Raw genomic sequence first — 24,493 nt, 5'->3', positions numbered from 1 at the left:
TGTGATGTTTATCATAACTGGAAATTGCCAGGAGTGATTAGGGCTGCTTCTTTTGTTAAGTTTCAGTAGGTCAAACCGGCCAGAATTTTACAAGGGTACAGGCAATCGGTTTGTTATTCCCTAAAAGGTCAGAATAGTGATAATTACCACATCCATTAAATTCCAAACACCTTGGTGCCACATTTTTATCAGATGTGAAAATTATTAGCATACTTGTAATCAGGCACAGAGTGTTTTTATAACGAGTGTCACGACAGTCAGAAAGTCTCCCTCTTGACATAGGAGCAGGAAGAAGTTACGAAATTCCATTAACATATTATGCATTGTAGCTGTGTTGTTGCCAATGGGGTCCCATGTCTTGTATGTCCTGGCTTTTAGTCACTAGAACACTTTGTATGGTTAGATTCTTGGGCCATTACTTGCAATGCTGAAACAGAAACTACAGTTCCCACAATGGAAATGTACTGTTGGCAAAAAAGTCAGACCCAGACCAGGTATCATACATGCCATGGGCCCCTTGGCAGCCAGGCAGTGAGATTAAGAGATTACATGAGCCAGAAGAAAAGTAAAACACTGAGTAGAGTCCAAAGGGTGTGTTTTTTCAAATTTGTCAATGCAGGGGATTTAGTTTAAATAAAAAAAAATACTCTAGTAAGCTAGAGTCTGATTCAAAAACACAAATTCTCATGCCACATAGTTCCATTTGGATGTAATTTCAAAGAAAAACGATTTAATGGAATAGCATTACTGAGAAACCATTTCTTCTAAATGGTTTAATGAACATTTTTAGAATAAATAGCATTTGCCATTTCACAGAAACCAATTCATACAATTTTTTTTATTGGCTTCTGCATATTAATTTTTAATGTGTGATGAAATGGTTGCAGGTCTTACTTTCAGAAACATTGCTGTCTAAGGTATTTATTTCAATCCTTTGTGTCGGTGGACATTATTTTGGATTTATATATTTTACATTGTCAAACAATTACCTTGGATACTTTTAATTTCTTTTATTTGCTGAACCCTCACCACCCGTAGTAGCCATCTATCTATGACCCCTAAAAATGCCTTCCCATGCATAAACTACACCTATCCCAGAATCCGAAAAACCCTTTCTATTCCTAAACCCCACTCATCTCTTAACCTAAAACCCCATCACTTCCCCGAAACTCCACCCATCCCTGAACCTTAAAGAAATCCTTTCTATTCCTAAACCCCACCTATCCATGATCTCTTAAAACCCTGCACCACCATTAAACACCACTATTCCTGAACCCTAAAAAACCTCACCACCCCTGAAAACCAGCCATTTGTGGCACCTAAAACATCTCACTGCCCCTACTCTCACTCAGCCATGAACACTTAAAACCCACACCACCCAAAGCTCCACACAACCCCAACACTAAAAAACCTTCACCTCCCCAAAACTCTACCTAGAACTGAATCTTAAAAAAACACTCACCAGCCCTAAACTCCACCCATAAGTAATAAAACTTTTTTTTTAAACTCAGCACTTCTGCATGACACCCATCCGTAAACCCTAAAACCTCTCACTATCCTAAACCCTACCCATGCCTGATTCCTGAATAACCCTTACCACCCATCCCCGAACCCTAAAGACACCTTATTGACCATAAACATCACCCATTCCTAAACTGGAAAAACCTTACTACCCCAAATCTTCAGCCAATATGTGATTCTGGATGTTTCCTTAAAATTAATCTTTACTTTAAAATGTCTCCTTTAATTTGCCATGTATTTGTATCTCCTTTAATGTGCCTTTCTTTGAAATTGGTTTTCCATGATTTGGTTTCCTCTAATGCACTGATACTCAAATACAGCCCCAGGGCCGCATGCTGCTCTCCTGGCCTTTATATGCGACCTCCTGGTCTACAGCTGCTGTTTACTCTCAGCAGTAACATTAAAAAGATGTTAAACAGGCAAGCATTTATTTATAGGTGAAGTGGAAGAAAGGAAGTCATTATGGTGTTCTGCACCTCTTAACTTAACGAATACTTTAATTTTTAAACGCATCTTACAGCAAAAGTGTTTTATAAAGTCTCTTCAAAATTCAAAAAGTGTATTTCATTAAATGCAGAACAGTTTTTCCTTAGTAATTAAGATTATATCAGTAAGTTGAGAAGTATTTTTTTGTTTAAAGTGAAAGTTTTCAAACATGAATTTAAAAACATTCATTCTTACCCCACCCTGACAACATTGTACTAAGAGTTAAGTCAGTTAAGTGCATCCTCTCGGTGGCCTGGGTTCCTATTATACATGAACATTATAATTTATTAAATCAAACACAGGAGAAGATTTTGTAAAGCTCACATCCTGAAGTCATATATTTCGAGGTCTGCGTATATTTGATAATAAAGCAAAAGAAGGGAAAGTGAAACCAATTGCCTGGAATCACACAATGTGATAAAGTGGGGAAGTCTGGATTAATCCTGGGTTTTCTGTTTTCACATTGTGTAATGCAATCACTTGATATATATGCTTCACTTCCCTTGTACCCACCACACCACAAACACCGCCACGCCAACCCTCCTGCCCTGACCACATACCAAACATACCACATACCAAACCACATACCAAACATTTTGATCCCTGAAAAAACGTGTGCGAGTACCCATACTCTAATGTGAGTTCCAGTTTTCGTTTTTCCATTACGTGCAATATTTAATAGCAATAATTCTTATTTATATTTACCACTGTTCATGAGTAACTAATTAGAATGAGATTAATCCAGTATTACTATTACCGCAATAAACAGCCACCAGAAGGATGAAAGACTTCGTCATCTTTGCAGGGACTCAAATTCAGTCATGACCTGTACATCGCCTCATATTTCCTCAGCGAGCAATCACCTCAATGGGCGATCCTAGCAACTTCACATGGCAAAACTACACGTCCCAGAATGCAGCGTCATATCTGCTAGAAAAAAAAGTCAATTAGGGAAACTCGTGTTTATTTTGGGTGGAAATTGCTTGCATGTTGATAAACATTGTTTAAAAAAGTTCCAGAAAGACTGAGCTTTTGCCACACCCATCCGAAATATTTTCTAACCTCAACTCACTGCGTCAGAACTAACGCAGTGACGCCAGCAGCTGCCCCGGGTGCTGAGGAAATATGGTGAAGGACTTCGCTTGCCCGCGCACAATTAAGCTGTTTTGGATTTGCAGCTGTGTTAGTCGGGTCCTTCCGCACAAGTTGTGGTGCTTAAAAGAACTTCCTTCGCACCTGTGTCGTGTGAGGCTTTGTCCTGGTCTGGAGCATGGATAAAGTCGAACTGGAGATGGAGGGTGCTGTGAATGTACCCGAGAAAGCAGGCACGCCTCTGCCAAAGGTCACTCAGGAAACTGGGGGACAAATAGGCTTTGTTTTGTGCCCCCAGCCATCGCTCATCCTGCAGAAACCGCCGGTCGCACCGAGGCAGAATATTGGTAAGCGAACATTAGTAGCTTCTAACTCGAGCAAGCAGTCCTTTCAGCGGCCCCTCTGTGCACACATACTCGTTTGCCGCGTGCTTCAGACACGTGCGTTTGAGTACACGAACGACTTTTCTATACATTTACACATTTTTAGAAAGAAAGTCGTATTTGTTTATCAAATGTTTCACTTCTTTACAAATAGATGTACAACGACCAGATACAGAGATGTTCCTTTTATATCCAGAGCATGTGTCTGAGGTTGGAAGATGAGCAGCAGAGGTCTTAAGTTTCCTAGGCACATGCGTGAGTAGCTCATCCAGTCGAGGTTGATTCTGGGATTTGAAGTCCAAAGTTTGTAGTGTGATGCAGAGACAAAGCCAGTGTTTATTGAGCTATTCACACGCAGATCTTGTTGGAACCCTTAGAACTCTACAGCAAAGTCCCTCTTGCGCACTCCAACTAGAGCTTGTCCCGTAGGATGTGGCTGTCGACTGACCCCATGACACGGCGGTGACCTTTCGTCAATCTTGTGTTTTAAGAGTGCTTAGTGTTGCCAGATGAGTCCGTCACTGGGTCTGGGATGCACCTGAAAGGCAATTAGTCGTCCAGGTGACATTAATTCTTGTCATAACCTTAAGCATATCGGGTCGGTACTTTAACATTTCCAATTAATTGTATGCGTCTGCAACTCCTGCCGTAAATTGTGGTGCAACGTGATTGTCTAAGGAAGATTATCTAAACTGTCGCTTTCGGGTGACGCATTTATGAATTTGCTTCATGTTTGTTAAACAGTGGTTAATTTCTGCAGGTGGTGCAAACCAAAATCTAATTTCTGGGCACACTGTATTCATAATCAGACTTTGACCCAGAGCGAAAAAGGAAGAAAGAAGGGGGAAGATAGGAAAACCATGATGAAAAGACGGGTGAACAAGCATTGGCAAGGCCAATATGTTTCACTTGTTTTCAGAGATTTCATTGTATTAAATGCAGTCACTAGTCACATTTGCAAAGTGGTTCTTGATTTCAATAGAATGGCATTTACATAGGGTTGGCAGCCTAAGCTCTGCAGTTTAGAAACGCTGCCTGCCGAACAGTATTATACTAACTCTGTGGTACTGTGGATGCTGGTGTTCCCTGTCCAGGATTTGTACCTGCGGCTGCAGGGTTGAATGCAAACCTCTGCCTCAGGTACAAACTTTCAGGGGTATCTCTCCAGTTAAAATAAGTACTGCTCCGTGTAAGAAACACAATTCTTGTCAGAGTGAACCACTATAGTCACAAAATTACTGTGAGCTCAACCACTTGGTAGCTATGGCACAGAGGAGAGAGGTTCAACTTGGAGACATGTGTAAAGTATATATGCAGTAATAAAGTCACAACACAAGAAAAATCCCTAAAAATTTAGAAAAATAGGGTACATTTTAATTAATAAACAGCAAACCAGTAAAGTGAGCCAGAGATCAGATTATTTTTTTAACCTGTTATATTAAATTACAAATTGTTAAGTGACAACCGTGGTCAACTGGTTCTAGGTGTGTTTTGCGGCGAACCATAATAGATTGCAAGACTGATACCGAAACTAGGTCCAACCTGGTCGGAGGTTTTAACTTGGTACTTACTATCAAGAATGGAAGTCAAACAGCTTCAGATAAGAAAGGCAGCAAGCTGTAGCTGAGGAGGGCTCCTCTAGACCAGATAAACATTGGATGCGATCATATTGAAGCAGTTGGTTTTTGCCACAAAAACTCGAAGTGGGAGAAATTAGAACTTTACAATCAGTGAAAATCCCTTACCGGTCGGATACCTTTAAAACCTTCACCCAATGAGGACTTTTTTTGTCCTCTTTTGGTCACTTTTTTGGAGCTGAGATTCCTCCAGCGGGGCAAGACTACAGGCTGTAGTCAAAGAAGACTCCAAAAGGCTGGGTACAGTCTCAGCAGGGTCTCGCTGCAGAGTATTTGCCATTGCGAAAAAGTTGAGCAGAAGAAACCTAAATCTTTAGCAAGCATCAACACACCTTGGTTGGTTCAGTTTGGCATGTTTGCACCGGTTCTCCAGCGATCTTTCGAGTCAAAATGTTTCTACGTTCCAGGTTTTCAGGGGTAGTAGGAGATGCTCGGGAACAGAACTTGGAGAGGGTGGGTGGGGGGTGGGTCAGAACGCACTCCAGCAGAGGCCAACTGAGTATCCAGGGCAAGCCTATTGTTCACACTGCCACTGTTGAAGATGGCCCACTAGATGATGGAGCCCACTAGTGGCATTTAACGTACAGGTACTATATTTTAAGGAAATAGAAAAGTATACCAATTAAAAGTATACTGATTCAACCATGTAAAAAGGGGGGGGGGGGGCACACAGGCAATTTACTACTGGTTAGCAGGGGTAAAGTGCATAGTGTGCTATAGTCAGCAAAAATAAGGTTCAGCAAAAAGGTGGAGAATCCAGGGTGATCATGCAAAAAAAAAAACAGGTTTCTTACGCTCAGCCTGATCCTTTCTTAACATTGGTATCACCAGGAAGTAAACTTAACAATTGGAAATGCGTTGTCCAGTTTCTGGGTGACCCATGACCCTGTGCTATTAGTAGCTGTAACGTTCTACTGTTTTTAAGCTCTAGTAATACTGACCAGTCTTCAAAATATAAGACTATTGAGTTGTTGCGACTCTTTACCTTTTTCTGCTGCATCATTGGGAGCTACAGTGAAGGTCAGTGTCTTTTTGTTTTTGTGGCCTGAGTTGGTAAGTGGTGTTCTTTTGTACTGTGCATGTCGACTCGATCTTATAATTTGGCTCCAAAATCTTCATTCTGAATACCAGTTACTGGAGATGAAGGATTTGACCTGTCTCCAGCAGAAGATGCTGAACCAGACAAATTGGAGGATGCCACTATCCGCAACAAACAATTACTTCGACTTCTCGTTCCATGTGTTGCTGAATGTGGTGAAGCCATCTTCCAAGACAGACACTGTATTGCCATATACAGCCATGTAAAAAGATGCCATACTGTAAGCTTACCCAAGGACTAGCTACTAAGATGATATGGCCATGTCTTTTTCCCTTAAGAGCTGCTCCTTTGCCCCCGGTTTTATTCACAGCGTGAGCTTCAAATGTGCCTTGCAATGGAACTTTACTGTAGAATATGAAGGGATTCTGAGACAGCGTGAGGGGCGGGGTCTGTGTGGAGTCTAAGGCACCACTCATCAACCCCTTTCACCCCCCCACCACCCTTTCTAAAACTAACACACGATGTATCGGCAACATATCACTGTATTTACTTTTACCTGACCCCAATATACTTTTAGAGAAGAAATGAAAGCACTCTAAAGCAAGATCTATAATGGCTAAAACTCTGAAGGACAATAAAGAGGGGACTGATACATTATTAATGCACATTTAAAGAAACCTCTGTAACTGGCTATTTTATATGTGAAAGGAACAGAAGTCACGTAGAGATTATTAGCAACTGAACTGCCTTTAGGAAAGTGAATATGCTCTGTAGTCAGTTTGGTGGAAATATTGAGGGTGATAAAGATTAATTTATTACCTAACCTACAGTGAATATTTCTTTATTTACTGGCAAAGTTGAGCTCTCCATGGAAGAACTGAGTCAGTAACTGATCTTTCTGGCTTTGGATTTATCAGTCACATCGCTAGTCATTTCAGTCTTCAGCTTTTGACTGTTCTGGCACAAAAAAGGAACAATCCAATGCTAAAAATATAAATTTATAGGATTCACAAGTTAGCACATTTTAAGCCGTATAAGGACCATATGCTGCACATTGGATGCTATAATGGAAGCAATTAATTGTTTCTAATCTAAATGATACATTTAGGTTCTCGTTCTTCACGGCCGAGTGGAGTTGGAGCTCCTTGAAGATGCCAGATTACATACATTATCCTTCGTGTGTATTAAGGAAAGAGGATGCAGCTGTGGTCCAATTGATAAATTGGGATAAATCCCACTTGGTTTAACCTGTTTTACGGATAAGTCTGAGAAGTGACAACTGAGTGAAGGCATTCTGTTACCTGAAATGAGGCAGCATGAATCCTTTGTTATGATTGTAAGCAGGATGTCCCTGATGACCCCAAGGGAAGGGGTGTATGGAACAAACGACGAACTAACAAAATAAACTAAATTACAATGGGAGGCCAAATATGAATCCATGCCCATTTATACCCGTGAAGGGACAAAACAAACACAGAGGTCACCAGTCCTGTCTTGAATCGGAGCTCTCCACTATCCCTAGCTCTCTTTTAATAATTCTCCCTGTGCTCAATTTCCCAAGTGTGCTCAATCTGTACACTCTAACTCAGTGGCGTAGCTAGCACTTTGGTCACCCGTGGCGGTTCCTCCGTTTACTGCCCCGCGGCAGGCGCATTGAGGAGCAGGTGTGAGGCTTGCGATTGCCGCCCGAGACGGCAGGTAAGACCAGGGGGTGGCAGCCATCCCAAAACTCGGACCGCCCCACCCTTGCTACGTCCCTGCTCAAACTGTCCTGATTTTTGAGAGTCTTGCTTATATGCAAAAGCAGGCCCAGCTTTGTAATAAGAGTAGAAAGCACAGGTAAAACATATATAGAACTCTGCAATTAACTCCCACTCTCTCCCACTTGCACACCTGCAATACAAACCTACTAAGGGGTCTATTTGGATGGCGGTTGGAAAACCACCCCGACTGCCATGGTAGCGGAAATCAACCGTCTGCTGGTACCGCGGCAAAACCGGCAGTCTGAATCTGATCAACCGCCAAAAAATCCCGACCGCGATGCCACAAAAGACCGCTGGTAGCGGGCAGAGCTGTGAAAAGAACAACCACGACCACGATGACAGAGATGAGCAGAGTAGAACCACATTTGTTTGCTACCCTGGTCCAACAAACACCAGTAGCCACCAGAGCCCAAATGTGGGAAAGGATAGTCAACAAGGTCAATGCAGTAGGGACCACCCCGCGCTTCAAGCAGGAAATCATGAAGCGGTGGCATGACCTCAAGAGGATGGTGAAACTGAAGAACCATCAGCTGGCTCAGATGACTGGCGGTGGCTCTCCCATTCCACCAAGAACATTTACTGCATGGGCGGAGAAGGTGCTTGCCATACTGCATCCAGAGAGTCTCACAGGAATAGCCAGGGGAGTGCAGGCTGGTAAGGACAAACAAATGTATACTATTACACTGCTATGTACTGTCTTGAACAACTACAAAGGTACACCTAGGCGCAAGTCCATTCCTCTGCACCCATCAACATTCCCAGGGTTGCATGTGTACAGGCAGCCAGCACTTCAACTTCCACCAGGCCCATTTGTGCCACAGCTCCGCAAGATGGAGCACTCCGCCCCCCCCCCCATCCCCCAGAAGCATGTGGCAGCCATTGCATTGTACACCTTCATCTAACAGGTAGGTAGCCATCTTCCCAGGGAGGGCTGTTTGGGGGTGGGAGGCTTGCACTACAACTCCCATCAGGCCCCCTGTCCCGCCCCTGAGCAGGATGTAGTACTCTATTTACCCCCCCCACCCAGAAGCATGTGGCAGCCATTGCATTGTTCAACTTAATCTAACAGGTAGGTAGCCATCTTCCAAGGGAGGGCTGTTTGGGGTAAGAGGCTTGCACTACAACTCCCACCAGGCACCCCTGAGCAGGATGGAGCAATCGGACACACACCCAGAGAGATTTGCCAGAAATTCAATCCCAATGTGACAACAGAACAGGTAAGTAGACAGTGCATGCACCCCACCATTCCTCTTGAAAAGCATGGAGCCATATGACCACACCAGCACTCCCATCCCACCAAAATTGTCACAGACCCAATATCCAATTACAGTGTGCAGACAGCTAAGGGTATGCAACTGTCACAGAAACCAAAGTGTGACTCACCAAATCACATGTAGAGAAAATACAGGGCACAAACTTGCACAGCACTGAATGCTATCTGTAAGTTCCATGCGGGCAAAGCATCAAGGCCCATATGAATAAATAACAAGCATGGTCTGTAAAACAAATAAAGCAAAGCACAGGACATTACAAAGGTATGCATGAGATGACAATGGCTAGTTCATGCGCATATGTAGTGCCTGCCAGGAAGAGTAATCCGCAAAGATGCTTCACATCAAGTCGTAGTGCCGATAGTCATTAGATGACATGTCCTTGTAATCACAAAATCTGCACGTAGGGCATGGTATCCATTGACCTGTCACACCATGGACAAGTACTGTATGTACCTCCACATCATGTCATGATGCACATTATTGTGCAGACATACAATGTGACAACTAGTAAATTGTGTGTTGCATAACCTGTAAATAAGATCCACGAACGCCAAGCTTGAGGGGTGCACTTCAATGACCATTTACCCCCCAGTCCCACAGGTGACCAAGAACTGGCTGCAGAGGATGAAGACACCAACCTGCAGAGCCAGTCTCCACCCCCGGTGGACTCTCTGATGATGACTCCCTGGATTTCGAGGTGGCGGAGCAAGAAGCCAGCCCATCTGGCCTGCTAGGGCACAACAGTTCCAGGACCCCACTACCCCCACCGCCACAACATCAGCAACAACTACACTGACCACTGCTGTAATGACATGTGGGGCCTCCTCCACCACCACCAGTACTGCCTACAACACTCTCTCTGCCCCAGAGGATGACCACCCCTCCCCACCAACTGAGGAGGGCAGGGAGAGTAGGCGGGTGCATACAGTGGTGAGGCAACAAGTCTGTGACAGCAGGGCAGGTGGGAGGGCAAGGGGGAGTCAAAGCCAACCGGACATTAGGATCGAAGCCCTGGCCAACATCACCAGAGTCCTTGAGGCCTATGAGCGGGCCTGGGACAAACTGGCCAGGCTCGGGAAGATTCCCGTGAGCTTCTCCTGCTGCTGAGGTCCATGAACACCCACATGGGCCAAATCGTGGACCTTTTGGGCCAGCTAGTGGCGTTTCTGAGAGACAGGCCTGCGACCCAAACAACACCTCCACCTCACTTCGGTGCCCCGCAGGATGACTTTTCTACATCCTTCCCTGCGGCTTCGGAGAGGGGGGACTCCTCAGACCCCACTGGTCCCGCAGCAGAGGGCCCCCCTGCCAAACGACCAAGCGGCCAGCCTAAGAAATCCAAGGGAGGATCTTGTGGCAAAGCACCTGCCAAACACCAGTCAAGGAGCCAGCTATGATGTCACACCTCTTCACCATTGCATTGACTTTGTTGACTGTCCTTCCCCACACTGCCATGTTAATGGCATCCGTCTGTTGGACTGGGTCACCACATTAATATGGTGACTACTCGATTGTATCATCTTCCATCAATGACAACTCATTGATACACTATTCACCTTTTTTGTAAATGTTCACTTCCCTGTCACATGTACCCCTTGTAAATAAACAGTCATTATACACCTATGTAGTTGTGTCTGCTCCATGTTTATCACAGGATGTACAATGTTCAACATTATCACAATGTATCAGGAGCATGGATTGTTTGTAGGCAAGGAGAGGCTGAAGGGACCTAGGAAAACAGAACCATATTCACTAGTCGGATGGTGGCATCACAACCATCACACAACACTTGTCATCAAGGTACTCCACTCTGCACACATTACAATGAGCAACAGTACCGACATAGACCTCCTGTATCTGTGCTAAACTACCCTGTCCCAGAAACATTGGCAGCCAGCACGGAGTCAACAACAGGCTGCAGTCACAAAGCTCACATAGACCTTTTCACCAACATCAGCAGACAATGGCCCCTTTGTACATTGTCACTCACCTTCAAGTGAAGTAGCGGTTGATGAGCGGTTGACGGTGGTTGACACCTTCCTTCTCTCCACTATCCTCGTCACTGGACATGGGTTGGTTTACAGGTGGGGGCCTCGGCTGCTCATCAGCATCCAGGAGCAGATGCATCTCCTTTCTCAAGGCCAGGTTTTGGAGCATGCAGCATGCTACAACAGTCTGACTCACCTTTTTGGGTGAGTACATCAGTGCACCTGTGGTCTTGTTGAGGCAGCAAAACCATGAGTTCAGGAGACCTAAAGTACGCTCCACCACATGATGTGTCCTCCCATGGGCATCATTGTGGCGGGCTTCAGTTGGTGTCCTGGTATTCCGCATTGGGCTCAGCAACCAAAGATGGTTGGGATATGCAGAGTCACCTAGGTGTGAGATACACAGACCAACTTTGTAATATAACTGTGGCAGAGGAAAGCATGTCTCGCACATAGCTGCGTACTCGCCCACAATCCATGTACGCTCCGGAAGCAGATTATCCATCAGCTATGGCACAATGCAGTTACGCATAGTATACGAGTCATTGCCCGATCCGGGAAATTTGGCACAGACGTGTGAGATGATCATATCCGCCTGGCACACCATTTGCACATTGATGGAATTGAAATGTTTCCTGTTCCTGTAGATGTGCTCACTTGCCTGTGGTGGAACCAGGCCAACATGTCTGCAGTCAATGGCACCAACAACATTGGGGATGTGCCCAAGGGCATAAAAATCACCCTTCACAGCTGCCAATTCATGCCTCCTGGGGAAATAGATATGTCTGCCCTTGTTGGTCATCATAACTGACGGGACATCACGTACCACCATGCTGAACATAGGTTGCGACATCCCATCTGTGCTGGACACCGTGTACTGGAATGATCCAGTAGCAAAAAAATGCAGTGCCACCATCACCTTAGACGTTGGTGTGAAAGCAGTCGGATATGTTCTGCAAGTGGTGTTCCAACTTAACACATAGGTCTTGTAGGGTAGGTCGATCCAGACAGAATTTCCGTATGACCTCCTCATTCTCCATGTCTGCCAGCACTGTGAAGGGATGATGCACATTTGGTCTCCTCCTAGGTGAGATGAAAGGGGACACATGTCAATGCAATCCACCATGAGATGTGTCCAACTTCTTACATTTTGACTGACACAACGCCAACAATAACTGTTATTACAGTACAGCTTACAGCTCAACTTACATGTAGGGACACCTTCAGCTACACTAGTCGTACACTTGTCCACTTTTCACACAGTGAGTACCTCCAAAACAATATCTATGTGAATGCCCAAAGGAATATGGCCACATCTTGCCTGAGCAGCCATGAGAGTATTTCATACAGCACATTTGTGAAACAGAAACACTACTGTCTCCTACCTAGCTGCTATACCTTCCACATATTCTTGTGTAAGTCGAACAGGGCACACATCAACAACCCAATGAGCACAGTCTGTGCGTAACCAACAAGTATGTGCATGAGCCAAGCAATGTAGACAGTGAAATATTCACACTGTGTTGTCAGACCTTCATCACTGTGAGTTGCTCAGCCCTATCACGCATTGACATGTGTACCCATTGGAGAGTCCATCACAACACTGTTCTGTGTACATGTCCAGCAATATCACAAGTGACATGTGAGGGAGTACATGCCAATGTTTTCAATCATATACACAAACATGGAATGTGTAGTCAGCAGGAGGTAAATGTTACATTGGCATTGTATGCACAATCTTATGCCATGAATCCTGTGTCTACTGTGCACTATTGAGAACTGGCCATTGGCACAGCATGATGTGTCCATAGGTGCTGTCAAAGTGCTTCACCACACAAATCACGTTCATTGGTGCCAATGGGTAGCAGCCACAGCGCGGTAGTGACCTCCAGGCCCCTGCGGTGTGTCACTGCCAATGCCAAAGCCACACTCGCGGTAGTGATATACATATAGTACAATGGCAGTTGGCATGCTCTGCCACACAAATCACGGTCATTGGCGCCAATGGGTAGCAGCCACATCATGGTAGCGACCGCCTGGCCCCTGCGGTGGGTCACCGCCAATGCCCATGCTCTTACAGCCAATGGGATCCGCAATTGCTGTAGCCTTAATGCATTTTTAAAAATAGTTGTAGGCGTGCTCCGCTACTGCAAGGCCGGTCATTGGATGCAATTGAAATACGCACGGTCTCAGTAGTGACCGCCTGGCCCCTGCGGTGTGTCACTTCCCATGCCCTTACAGCCAATGGGAACCGCAATCGCGGCAGCCTAATGCATTTTTGAAAATAGCGGTGGGCGTGCTCCACTACCACGGGGCCGGTCATTGTATGATTGCAGAGCTGGAACACCAAATGCATTATCTTAGAGCCACTGAAATTACCCCAGGGGGGCTATAAATGTGTGGGAGAGAGCCTCACATTTCCACTGCTGTCTGACACTCCTCACCAACAACTGCTGCTGCTCTTGTCTCCTGGACCCAGTGATGGCGAGGACTGAGAACATCCGGGCCTGTCCCTTCACCACAGAGGAGCTGGAGGTCCTGGTGGATGAGGTGCTCACACAGTATGGGAGGCTATCTGGTGCTCAAGATGTCATGGTAGGTGTTTCAGAGTGGAAGTGAGAGTGCAGGGAGTGCACACATGAAGTTGATCTGCTGCAGTGTGTGCCTGTGAGTGTGGCTTTGTGTGATGCACTGCCCAGCATGCTGACTCCAGCCAGGGGAAAGGGGTTTGTAGCCTATTTCACACATTTCCCTGGCTGCACATCAGGATGGGAGGGACATGCATTGTTTTTGCAGCCATACAGTGACACAGCAAGTTTGTTTTGCTGAAGTCAGGACAAACCTTTTTTGTGTGAATGGATGTGTGGGTATACAATGTTGTTCACAGGCTCATCTGTGACCATACCAAGGGTTTACGTCCAGAGGGTACTGATGGAAGTGTGTCTGACTTAATATTGCCACCATGTATATGTCTGCATTATGCACAAGAATTTAATGCCTGGAGGTGACACTCTTGGTGGAAATTCACCTATGAGACTGCAGATTGTTGTGCTTTTGAACCAACCCCCCATTTCCATTTTTATTATTCTGTGTACTGACTCCCATGTGTAGGCACTGTTTGCCCTCTCATATTGTCCCTGCAAGTGACATTCCTGATGAGCCACGTTGAACCTCAGTGTGAGCCACCCTGAGCTGCACAGTCACTACCCAATTTGACAAGGACACATCACTTAATGTACAGAGTGAGACATATCTGCTAGACTATCCATCAGAGAGCTATCTTAGTCCTGTAGATTGCACACGACAGACCTTGTGAGAAGGGTGTGAGATTGAGATCATATCCCTATATGTGACCTCCATGACACAGCCATTCACAGGGCAAGGACATTGAGGGGTGCGCAGTGTAGGACACAGTGATTCTTCCCCGACACATCATTTCCAATGTGATGTATGTATTGCTCACCCACAAACTGGATAGCAGATGTGGGCCTCCTACACATGGCTTTCTGTGCTGGTATCCTGCATGTGTATGAGATGGGCAGGTACTGTGTCCACCCTCATACCGGTGTCTTTTTATGTATGATAATCTCATGCTTATGTACTACGTGTCATGCTGTATTGTCTCTGCTAAATAGATCTGTGAAGTAGTGCTGAGTTAGTATCCTGCTCCTGTCCTGCGAGATAGTGGTACATAACCAAGTGTCACTGAAATTTCCCCCTCTTGTCTCCCATGCCTGCAAATTTTAGTCCACCAGCGTAAGGGTGTGTGGAGGGCCATTGCATGCAAGGTGTGGGCTCTGGGTGTCTCCAACCGACAGCACACTCACTGTCACAAGAGGTGGAATGACATCAGCCGGCTGAGCAAAAACATGGCAGCGATGACGCTGGGGCTGCTCCCTCGAACTGGCAGGTTGGCGCCCAGGAGCATGACACCACTAAAGGCCCGCATCTTAGCTGTGACACAGCCGGAGCTGGATGCACGTTTGAAGGACCATCAGCAGCAAGCTGGGCATGAGTATTCAGGGAAGGGTGACTTTGGTTGTGAGTGACTGCATATATTCCAAGCCTGAGCCAGTGCTGAGTTCTGTGATGTTGCTAGTGTGATGCAATGGCTTGTAAGTGGCCTCTGTGTTGGGTGAAGCTGTCATGCATTTTCCCTACCTGTACTTTCTCATGTCATTGAAGTATTGGCCCTTGACATTGCATTCTGAGTTGTGGACTTATGGCATTGGCTGCATTGGGGGAGTCAGGTACATCCCATTGAAGTTAACGGCCGTGTGCCTCATCTGAGTGTGCTTTCATCAATGTGTGCAGTGCATGACCTCAAAATTGTAAGGACTACACATCTGACACCAATGTGCAACTGTAGTTGTGCCCCAAGTGCAACATGGTGGATGGCATGAGCTCCTGGCAATTGTGAACTGAGATTTTTGAGTCTGTATCTGTGTTGTCCCCTTATGCTGACTCCAGATGTAACTGGGACAACATTTTGGGAGGTACATCTTTTCCCCCCTCAGAGCACTAGGTATGCTCCGAGGGATCTGTATGTCTGGTTACACAGAGGCACGGGCATGCTATTTGGCTGTGTGGGCATCACATGGGTCAGTAATGCCAAGGGTGGTGTGCAACATGGGGGTATCATCATCTTGTTTTGTGCTTTGCTTGCATATGATGTTTGTGTGAATGGCACTAAACTGAACCTACGTCTGTCTCTTGCAGCATCTACCATGGGCACAGAAGGACTGGGGACTGATGCCAGTGGTGAGGCATAAGGTGCGACAGCTACACACGAGCACACTGATGTGACCTGCGCCACGGAGGGGGACAGGAGTCTGCTTGAGGAATCTCATCCAGAGACGCCAACCTCAACGTCATCTGATGCCAGCAGTGACACCTCTATGTTGGCGGACACAGGGAGCAGGAACTCTGCCTCCTCTTCCACTACACAGCGTCCAGTGCCCACCCTCCCACCTGCTTCAACTAGTGCTGCACGTGCTCGCAACAGTAAGAAGGGAAGAGTATCCTGCTGAGACTGTCTCCCTGGTTGTTTGGTGTGTGTGGTGCAGGGTCTGGGTTCACATGGCTGGTAATTGTGCAGGGGGAGCACAGGAGGAGCACACAGCATATCCCCTAATGGGTGTGGCGGGCCTAGTATATGGAGGGTGGAAGCGTGGCCCTATGATCTTTGTGGACTGCCCATGCCTGGCCCTGCCTACTATATTGTGCGCATGTTTTCCCACGTCTTCACCACTGCGGTGATGTGAATGGGATATTGCATTGATTTCGCGGTTGATGGGTGACCTGGATGTGGAGGGGTGATTTACTGACAGGTAGGACATGTGTGGATACACTTGTGGATGTGTTCCTGTCCCCATCAGGGTGTCTGGTGTGGACAGGAACTGTATATCAGCCCTGGAGTTGTGTGTTGTGTGGTTGTGTGCGGGGTTGTATCATTGCGTACCTGCAGCATTGACCGCGACGGTGCATTACTTGCTGGCAGTGTATCCGGTACAGCACCGGGAAGACGTGTAGAGCTGGATCCATTGTGTTCGGGACCAGGTGGAGGGGACCAGTAGTCTGGTTTTGCGCTCCGCTGTCGTTCTTCCGCCGTCTCTGGTTGGGTGGTTTCTCCGCTATGGTATGACTGGCTGTTTGGGGCATCCTGATTTGTACGGCGGTCGGGATGTCATTCCGCACGCCAGTGGGTCTCTATTGGCTCCCACTGCCGCAGTGGTGGGTGCATTTTTATGGTGATTCACTTTGCACTGCTGCGGACAGGAAATGGGCTATGTTTGCCCATTGTAATATGGCTGGCGTGAGGACCGCTGCTGGCGTGTGGTAAATGACATTTTCCGCCAGCACCGCGGTGGTGCCTCCATCCGCTATCCTAATGAGCCCCTAAGTTGGAAAAGAGATTGCACATTCACTATGAGGGTCTGTGCATCAAAGAGCACCAGGTTAGTTTACACAACTAAGGAATGGCCTTATTGGACATTGCTCCAAGTGTGTGAGTTGAACAGACCAATAGCCAGCTTTGGTTTCTGACACGTGTCCCCAATTTGTTTATTTATTAGCCCATGGCAAAAACTGGTCCATCTGGTGGCTGTACAACTATGTATAAAGATCATAATTTTGTAAATACTAGAAGGGGCCAACTGAGGTTGATTTAAAAACTCAAGTTGACAAATACAAGGACTTGAGCAAAACGATGTAGGTTTAAGATGTATGCGAGAATAGCAAGGATAGGGAAAATGACAAGGAGTAGCAATCTCGAAAGCCCAAGTCATTGAAAAACAAAATACACGCTGGATGATTATAAATCCTCCTTGGATTCCTACATTAAAATCTGTTGATTATCGAAGACTGGAAAGAGGAGAAAGTTGTTTAGTTTGGAGCATAAGTCCATAGTTAAAAAAATATATAACTGATGTCAAAGAATAAACCATATATGTTCTGAGACGAGTTTAACTAAAGTCTTAAAGACAGATTTAATCTAACAGCTCAGGAGCACATAAATGCACTAACCATCACTGAATAGTAAAAAAAAAAAATCATCCTACCCAACTGTGATTTCTCCCCCACCCCCAAACTCCTTACTCCTTCCCATAAACGACACATTTATGAGCACTTGAAACTACTCTCTACTCCCTAAGAACTTCACTGAGCCCTAAAAAACTATTAACCATATAAACATTGAAATTATACACACATTTTAAGGTGATGTTGATATATTTATTTAAACATAAATTATTTTACTTAATTATTATACTTAAATTACAATTTTATGGGACACAACCTTACTAATATGTATAATGTTAGTACATATATATTTTATACATGTGTATATTGTTAAGGTTGGGACACGTAGAACTAGCTTACTTCTGAAGTAAAAACCTGAGAAGTAAAAGACTTAAGAGTTATCTACAATGTGAAATATTGCAATGTGCTGGGACTGGAAAGTCCACAGCATGGTGATGGACATGAACCTCGGCCCGAGTGCCCCAGCTGTATGGATAGTTTTGGGGAGGATCTGTCAAGCGGGTGCTGAGAAAAGGGGGGGGGGGTCCTAATATGCATTTAAACACAAATACAGCAAAACTGAATTATACTACATTTTTAGTCATGGGTGAACACAGATCAATTATGTGTGCCATGACCTGTCACGTGGTAATGTGATCTTGTTAGACCGAGGGCTGAGGAGTGCTCATCAAGCCCCAACTCATGGAAAGTAGTTGCCTAACATTACAAGGTAAGTAACACAAGCGCAGTGTTGGCAGCATACCCGTTTTGTGTATAGTAGTGATCAGTAATGTGAATGGATCTTTTTACCTTTGTCACAAGAGAGGAGCATATGGGCCTGCTCATGTAAAGTATCTGTGCTGTGTACTTAACTCGCCCTTAGCCCACATGGTTGTGGTGTCTTGTGAGTTAGAGATGACGGGACCATTTTGATTCCTGATGTAGAATGTTAACAGTTACATGCTGATTAATAAAGACGTGTAATCCCAAGCTCCTTGTGTGGCGTGATAATTTGCATGTACCTGGGCTGGGGAGGATGCTACAATTGGTGGCGAGGAGGGGATTGCATAAGCCTCGCAACCCAAAGAACCGAGATTGCTCTCCCGGGGAGTCTGCCATGGTTCAGCATACTTACTTGTGTGTACCACGTGTGCTTCAGTCAAAGTGAGAATCGATGGTTGGCTTTTGTGGAGTCAAAGTGCAACCAGAGGCGGCTCCTCCATTGGGGCGGAGGAGTGCTGCCCCACTGCTTTCTCGCAGTGAAAGAAGCGGAATATAAAATGGTATTTTAAATACCATTTTATTTTCTGCTTCTCGCGCTGCGAGAAAGCAGAAGGCAGGTATATGCCTGATTGGGGGTGGGCGAGAGGATATACCTGGTTGGGGGCGGGCGGGTGGGCGGATCAGGGAGGAGTGTCTTGCACCACTCTGAGTACCCTGACTGTTTGGTCGGCCCTAGGGCCCGACCAAAGCAGTCATGCGCACTCTAAATTTTCTCTACATAGAGAAAATGGCTTCCCTACAGGTGCCCGGCTGGGCCCTGTCTGGGACTCCGCACCCATCACAATGCTGCCATTGCAGCATTGTGATTTGCTTACAGGAGGGGAGGGACCATGCCTGTTCCTCTTCAGGAGCAGGAAAACACAGCACCCGGCCAAGGCCGTTCCCTACCAATTTGTAATGCTGAATGACTAGTGTACAGTAATCTGACTTTGGTGCGCGTTTCATTTGATCGCTTAGCTGCACCGCGCGCCATCTTGACGCCACTGCTTGATTCTGGGCTGCTAAACAGCCGGCTCTACATTCACTTCTCACTCGCTTCAAACAAGTGGTGAGGGAGACTATCCCTTCCCCTCTTCCAAGAAGGCCGGGTTCCTTTACCCCTTTCTTTGAAGGATGGCAAGCAAAGTCTTGCGCTTTACTACAAAAGAGACATGCTCATGGGCAAATTATTTACTGCTCTTGGCTGTCACTGGAGGCATCTCCAGGAGGAAGCTGGCAGCTCCTGCCATCCTGCGTCAGCGCAGGCCGAGATCAGCAGCCACAGCACGTTGAAAAAGAGTGGGGATAGCTCACTCTGAGAGATGCGCGCAGCGCCTGTGCACGCGCTCTCTGGCCAACTTGGTGATTAAATGTGACTAAAACTACTAACCACTTTCTACGCTCACGAAGGACAACCATGTGTTTGCAATCGATTTTAGCGGGAATTCGAATTGCTGACCTGTGCCTCAAGATGCTTAACTAACATGTAGAGCACCAGCCAAGGACCCCTCGGCTTCAAGGCGCTCAAGCAATGGCTGAAGTACTTGCAAATGTATCTCTATCCCCGAATCACCGGAGGACACCACGCCGTTGGACCAGAGGCGACACGTGACCGGTCAGGTAAGTTTTAAATATATTTTTATTTCACACCCCACCCCCCGCGACAATTGCGAGCCACGACTGAGTGCAACTCTAGCTAGTGCATGGCCTGTGAAGTGAAGTGAAGGTCTTCCAGAAAGTCTGTAGTCGGGTGGAAATTTGCGAGTAAAGTTGAAACGAGAGATACTGTGTCACAGCACAACACAGAGCTGTCATTCATACAGTACGACAACGCTAAAGGTAGCTACAACCTGGTACAGCAATGTGCCAAAGGTAGTGACGGTCGAGTACAAGGAAGCACTAAAAGCAGAAAACCTTTCTAAAACAAAGAAACGCTAATGGCATTGACAAGCAGGTACGGAAAGTGCAATGCACGAGGACAGCCCGGTGCAAGAGAGCACTGTGAGAAGATGCAGAGAAACAGTAGAGGTGTCGATAACCAGATGTATGGAGAATACAACCACGTTTACCAGATTAGGCAACCCCACCCAAGTAGTAGTCAAGGGGTTGTGAATAAAGAGCTGTTGTTCTCTGCAGAGGACACCACAGAAGGCGCCGGGTGCGTTCCGCACGACTCGAACGTCTTTAAGAAGTTGAAAGGGTCCAATGGCAGCGCAAAAAAAAACCATACAATATTTTCAGCAAAGAAAGACAAAGTTGGGGAAATGATTGAATTTATAAGAAGGCTTGATATGCTTATCAAATGTTGCCAATTCAATGAGTAGATTGATGAAGAAACTATTTGACTAAGAGTCCTCGATGGTTGCCTTGCTGATTCTTTTTGATAACTAATGCTGAAAGAAATGCTGAGCCTAGAGCGAGTCCTAATGGCTGCCAGAGCTGTAGAATGTGCTGACAAACCAGCCTAAAGCTGAGGGGCACAAAGTAATATCTCCAAAGAAGTTGTGCTTCAGATGCGGATTTTCCTTTCCACATGACGGTAAACGTCCCGCCATCGGTCAAGTATGCAAAGGTTCAGTAGAAAAGAACCATTTTGTGAAAGTCTGCAAAGTGGAGGAAAAACTAAGTGCGTCACTTCATGAAAACAAAATTGCCTCCAGAACACGCCAGATACGAAGTTCTACGTTCTACCACAAGGCCAAACAACAAATCGTCTGAGGCAAATAGACCCTAAAGGAAGTAGATCATTATCTAAATCTTCATCTAAAAGTTCTTCCGTATCTTTGTCAAGCAATAGTGAAAAAGATGGATGTGCAATCTCAGTTTACCTTGGTGAAATCTGCGCATGTCGCACTGGCCACATGCTAAGAAGAATGCGAGCCAAAGACATGTCAACAAGTAAAATCACAAGTCATTCAAACATTGTCTTAAAATGACACTAAAGGTTAATGGTTGTTCAATACCTTTTTGATTATCAACAGAGGGGCTTCGATAAAGATTATGCTTAAGGAGAAATATTACGAAATGTCTCCCATGCCATGTCTCACGCCGTTGAAGACTAAAGTGTTCACATGGTCTGCCTCGACGCCATTGAAAAGTCAAGGTTTATTTCTAACCACCATGAAACACAAGTGCAAGCTCCAATTCACATTTTGCAGGGTATGTCTCAAGTGCCTGTGTACGCAGTTTCAATACTGCTGCCGGTATAGAACCAATAGCTGTGAATTACGGCCATGCCCGTGAAGAGACAGTGAGTCCGTTTCCATCCTTGTTTCATAGACTAGGAAGAATTAATACAATGAAAGTGCAGCTTCACATAAATGAGAACATTCGTCCTTTTGCTTGCCGACCTTGTCGAATTGCATTTCCCTTAGAAGAGGTGGTGAGAAAGAAATTGAGCCAGTATTAAAGCATGACACCATTAGGCGATCCACTGGGCAGACCCCCATCATCCCTTTTTTTTTTTTTTTTTTTTTTTTTTTTTTTGAATTGTTTTATTTAATTTTCAATTTTGTTTTGTTTCCTGTTATGCACCACAAGAATACAGCATCGTGAAAAATAACATATATCATAAACAGTTGATCTTGCAGTGAACCATCATTCTACATAATACAATCTGTATAGCGACTGGGTAGCCTATATCAGATGTTCGTTTGTGCGCGCCGTGGGTGCAGCTGCAAACTGGGTCTCGGCAGGTTGTACAAGTTCCGTAGGGTTAACAGCGCGCGTGTATTTGGCTTGGTTCCCTTGGTCCCTTCGTACAGAGTCTTAACGGCTCAAACACTTCGGGTAAGTGTGCAGATATTATGAACAGAAAAACTCAACTATCAAAAAGCGAAACAAACAGCAGCAGCATACATCGGCTCTCAGGTGTGTGTGTTGAACCCTGTCTTTTCCCCCCCCCCCGACCCCCCCAGACTCCACCCCTCCGGGTCTGCTCTTGCATCAGTCCTCCGTGCTATAGCTTATCTTTACTGTCAGGTGGTCTGCACACTCCTACCCATCACCGCAGGCACTTGCTGTCAGGGCCCCTCTCCCCCCTGTCAGAGTGTCTACTCCAGCCCTCGGTTGGCCCCCCAGGTCTGACCCCCCCCCCCCCTGATATGCATCAGGGCCTGGAGCATTTCCTCCCAGCGCCACACGATGGGTGTCTTTCGTAGCCCCAGTGTCTCCTCCCGCCTAATGGTGATTCCCTCTGCCGTAGCCCATACTATGAGTGAATGTCTCCATGCCCATATGTGTGGTGGGTCTTCTGCTTTCCACTTCCTGGTGAGAAGCCTCTTGGCCACCACCAGCCCGGGTCTAGGAAACGAGAGGATGCCGTCGGGGTCTTAGATCTACGGAAATTATGCAATAATTAAACTGGCCATTCAAAGGATATGACTCTGCTTGTACAGGTGTGCAGCGCAGCGCCTACAGCTTGCCAATAATCGCGCAGCCTGTGACCACCCCAGAACATGTGTATCATACCCGCCTCTGTGCATTGGGGGCATAGCGCATCTGTGCGGTGAAAGTATCTGTTTATCTTTTCAGGCGTGAGGTATGCCCTCTGGACAATGAATAGTTGTATTTGCCTGAAGCGCCTGTTCCTAGGAATATGTGTTGGGCTTTTTAGCATCTTTTCCCATTCCTTGTCCTCCATTGCCTCCCACCTGCGGCGCAGCGGGTCTAGAGTCACCGCCGCGTGCACACGAAGAGACACTGCAAACCAACGGATCAGGTGCCTGCCCCGTCCCATAACATGGAGGTATTGAATGGTGAGGTGCTGCGGTGGTTCTTCTTGCACTTCCCCCCCCCCCCCCCCCCATTTGGAGGACAGTGTCGCGATGAGTGTGTGGTGTCGTAGAAATTGTCCCGGTGGGAGCCCCAATTCATCCACCAGAATTCGTAGGATGTAAGCCTGTCGTCGCGATACAGATCTCCCAGTGCGTGTACGTCCGCTTCATGCCAGTCAGCGAGCTTGCGTGTTGTCAGCACCCCGGGCCCACAGGGGGAGCCCGCTAGTGGCATGGCCGGTGCATAAGGGATCATCAACTTAGTAAGGTACAGGCAGCGACGATGGCGTCTATAAGCCACTGCTAGGAGGAGAGGGGTAGGCACCGGGGCCTTGGAGGCCGGGTGGAAAAGTCTGGTGATGGACGCAAGGGAATATGGGGGGCTTTTAGTTGCAGTATCTTCACGTCCTCTATCAGCGAGCCAACGGGCTATCCACTGCAGTTGTGCAGCTAAGTAGTAGTGTTCAAAACATGGTGCAGCTAGTCCTCCCTGATCAGTGGGCAAGTATAGCTTCGCCAGTGCTAGTCTGTGACGTGCATTTCCCCAAAATAAGTCCCGTAGCAACTTAGTGAGTGTAGCAAAGAAGGACGCTGGGATATATAGGGGCAGGTTAGCAAAGTAGTACAGTAGCCGGGGTAAGACCACCATCTTAGATAATGCCACCCTGCCTGTGACTGACAGGGGTAGCATGCTCCAAAATTTCATTTGTGACTTAATTGCCATCACTGCCCGTCCCAGGTTACCATCGAAGAGATCCGCAGGTTGACGGTAGATCTGGATACCGAGGTAGCGGAATGTGTCTGCACTCCATCGCACCCTTGTGCCCTCTAAAACCTAGCCCGGATCACGTGTGTCTCCTCGAAGGGTAGAGGCAGGACTTGTGGACGTTCACTCGGAGGTGCACCAACTGGATCAGTATATTGCCCACGTCTCTTACAAAAACAAGGAGATTATCCGCGTATAATGACACCTGTTGGGTCGCGTCTCCCAGCAGTATGCCCTCCCCCAGCGTCACACGTATAGCCACTGCCAGGGGTTCGAGGGCGGAGAGGCGACAGCGGGCACCCTTGTCTTGTGCCCCCTACGGACTGAGACGGCGTCGGATATATATGGTCCCAACCGCACTCTGACTGTGGGGTTTTTGTACAGTTAGTTCACCATCTGGAGGAACCCCACGCCCAGATCGTACCGAAAGAGCACCGCCACCAGGTAACACCACTCTAGGCAGTCAAAGGCCTTCTCAAGGTCGAGCA

The 24,493-nt window shown here is 46.5% G+C and overlaps 1 protein-coding gene and 1 long non-coding RNA gene across 3 annotated transcripts in view; one reads left to right on the top strand and one right to left on the bottom strand.

The window, feature by feature from the left end:
- The window catches only part of LOC146823169 (uncharacterized), a 94,248-nt gene extending 90,983 nt beyond the window's left edge, over positions 1 to 3,265 (bottom strand). The window contains exons 1-2 of the long non-coding RNA XR_014961883.1: positions 3,070 to 3,265; positions 2,765 to 2,934 (exon numbers count right to left, since the gene is read on the bottom strand). This is a non-coding gene — a long non-coding RNA (uncharacterized LOC146823169). The remainder of the gene's footprint in view (positions 1 to 2,764; positions 2,935 to 3,069) is intronic.
- A 12-nt stretch (positions 3,266 to 3,277) lies between these two features.
- Positions 3,278 to 24,493, top strand: part of MED1 (mediator complex subunit 1) — a 555,355-nt gene continuing 534,139 nt past the window's right edge. For both annotated transcript variants that reach the window (XM_085606628.1, XM_085606627.1), the window contains exon 1: positions 3,278 to 3,446. In XM_085606628.1, coding sequence (XP_085462754.1) covers positions 3,278 to 3,446 — 169 coding nt within the window. The remainder of the gene's footprint in view (positions 3,447 to 24,493) is intronic.

This window comes from Triturus cristatus, chromosome 5_2 (assembly GCF_964204655.1).
Source record: "Triturus cristatus chromosome 5_2, aTriCri1.1, whole genome shotgun sequence".
In the NCBI taxonomy this organism is placed as follows: Eukaryota; Metazoa; Chordata; class Amphibia; order Caudata; family Salamandridae; genus Triturus; species Triturus cristatus.
Note: the sequence above shows the minus strand (reverse complement) of the source record. Positions and strands in the feature narration are given on the sequence as shown.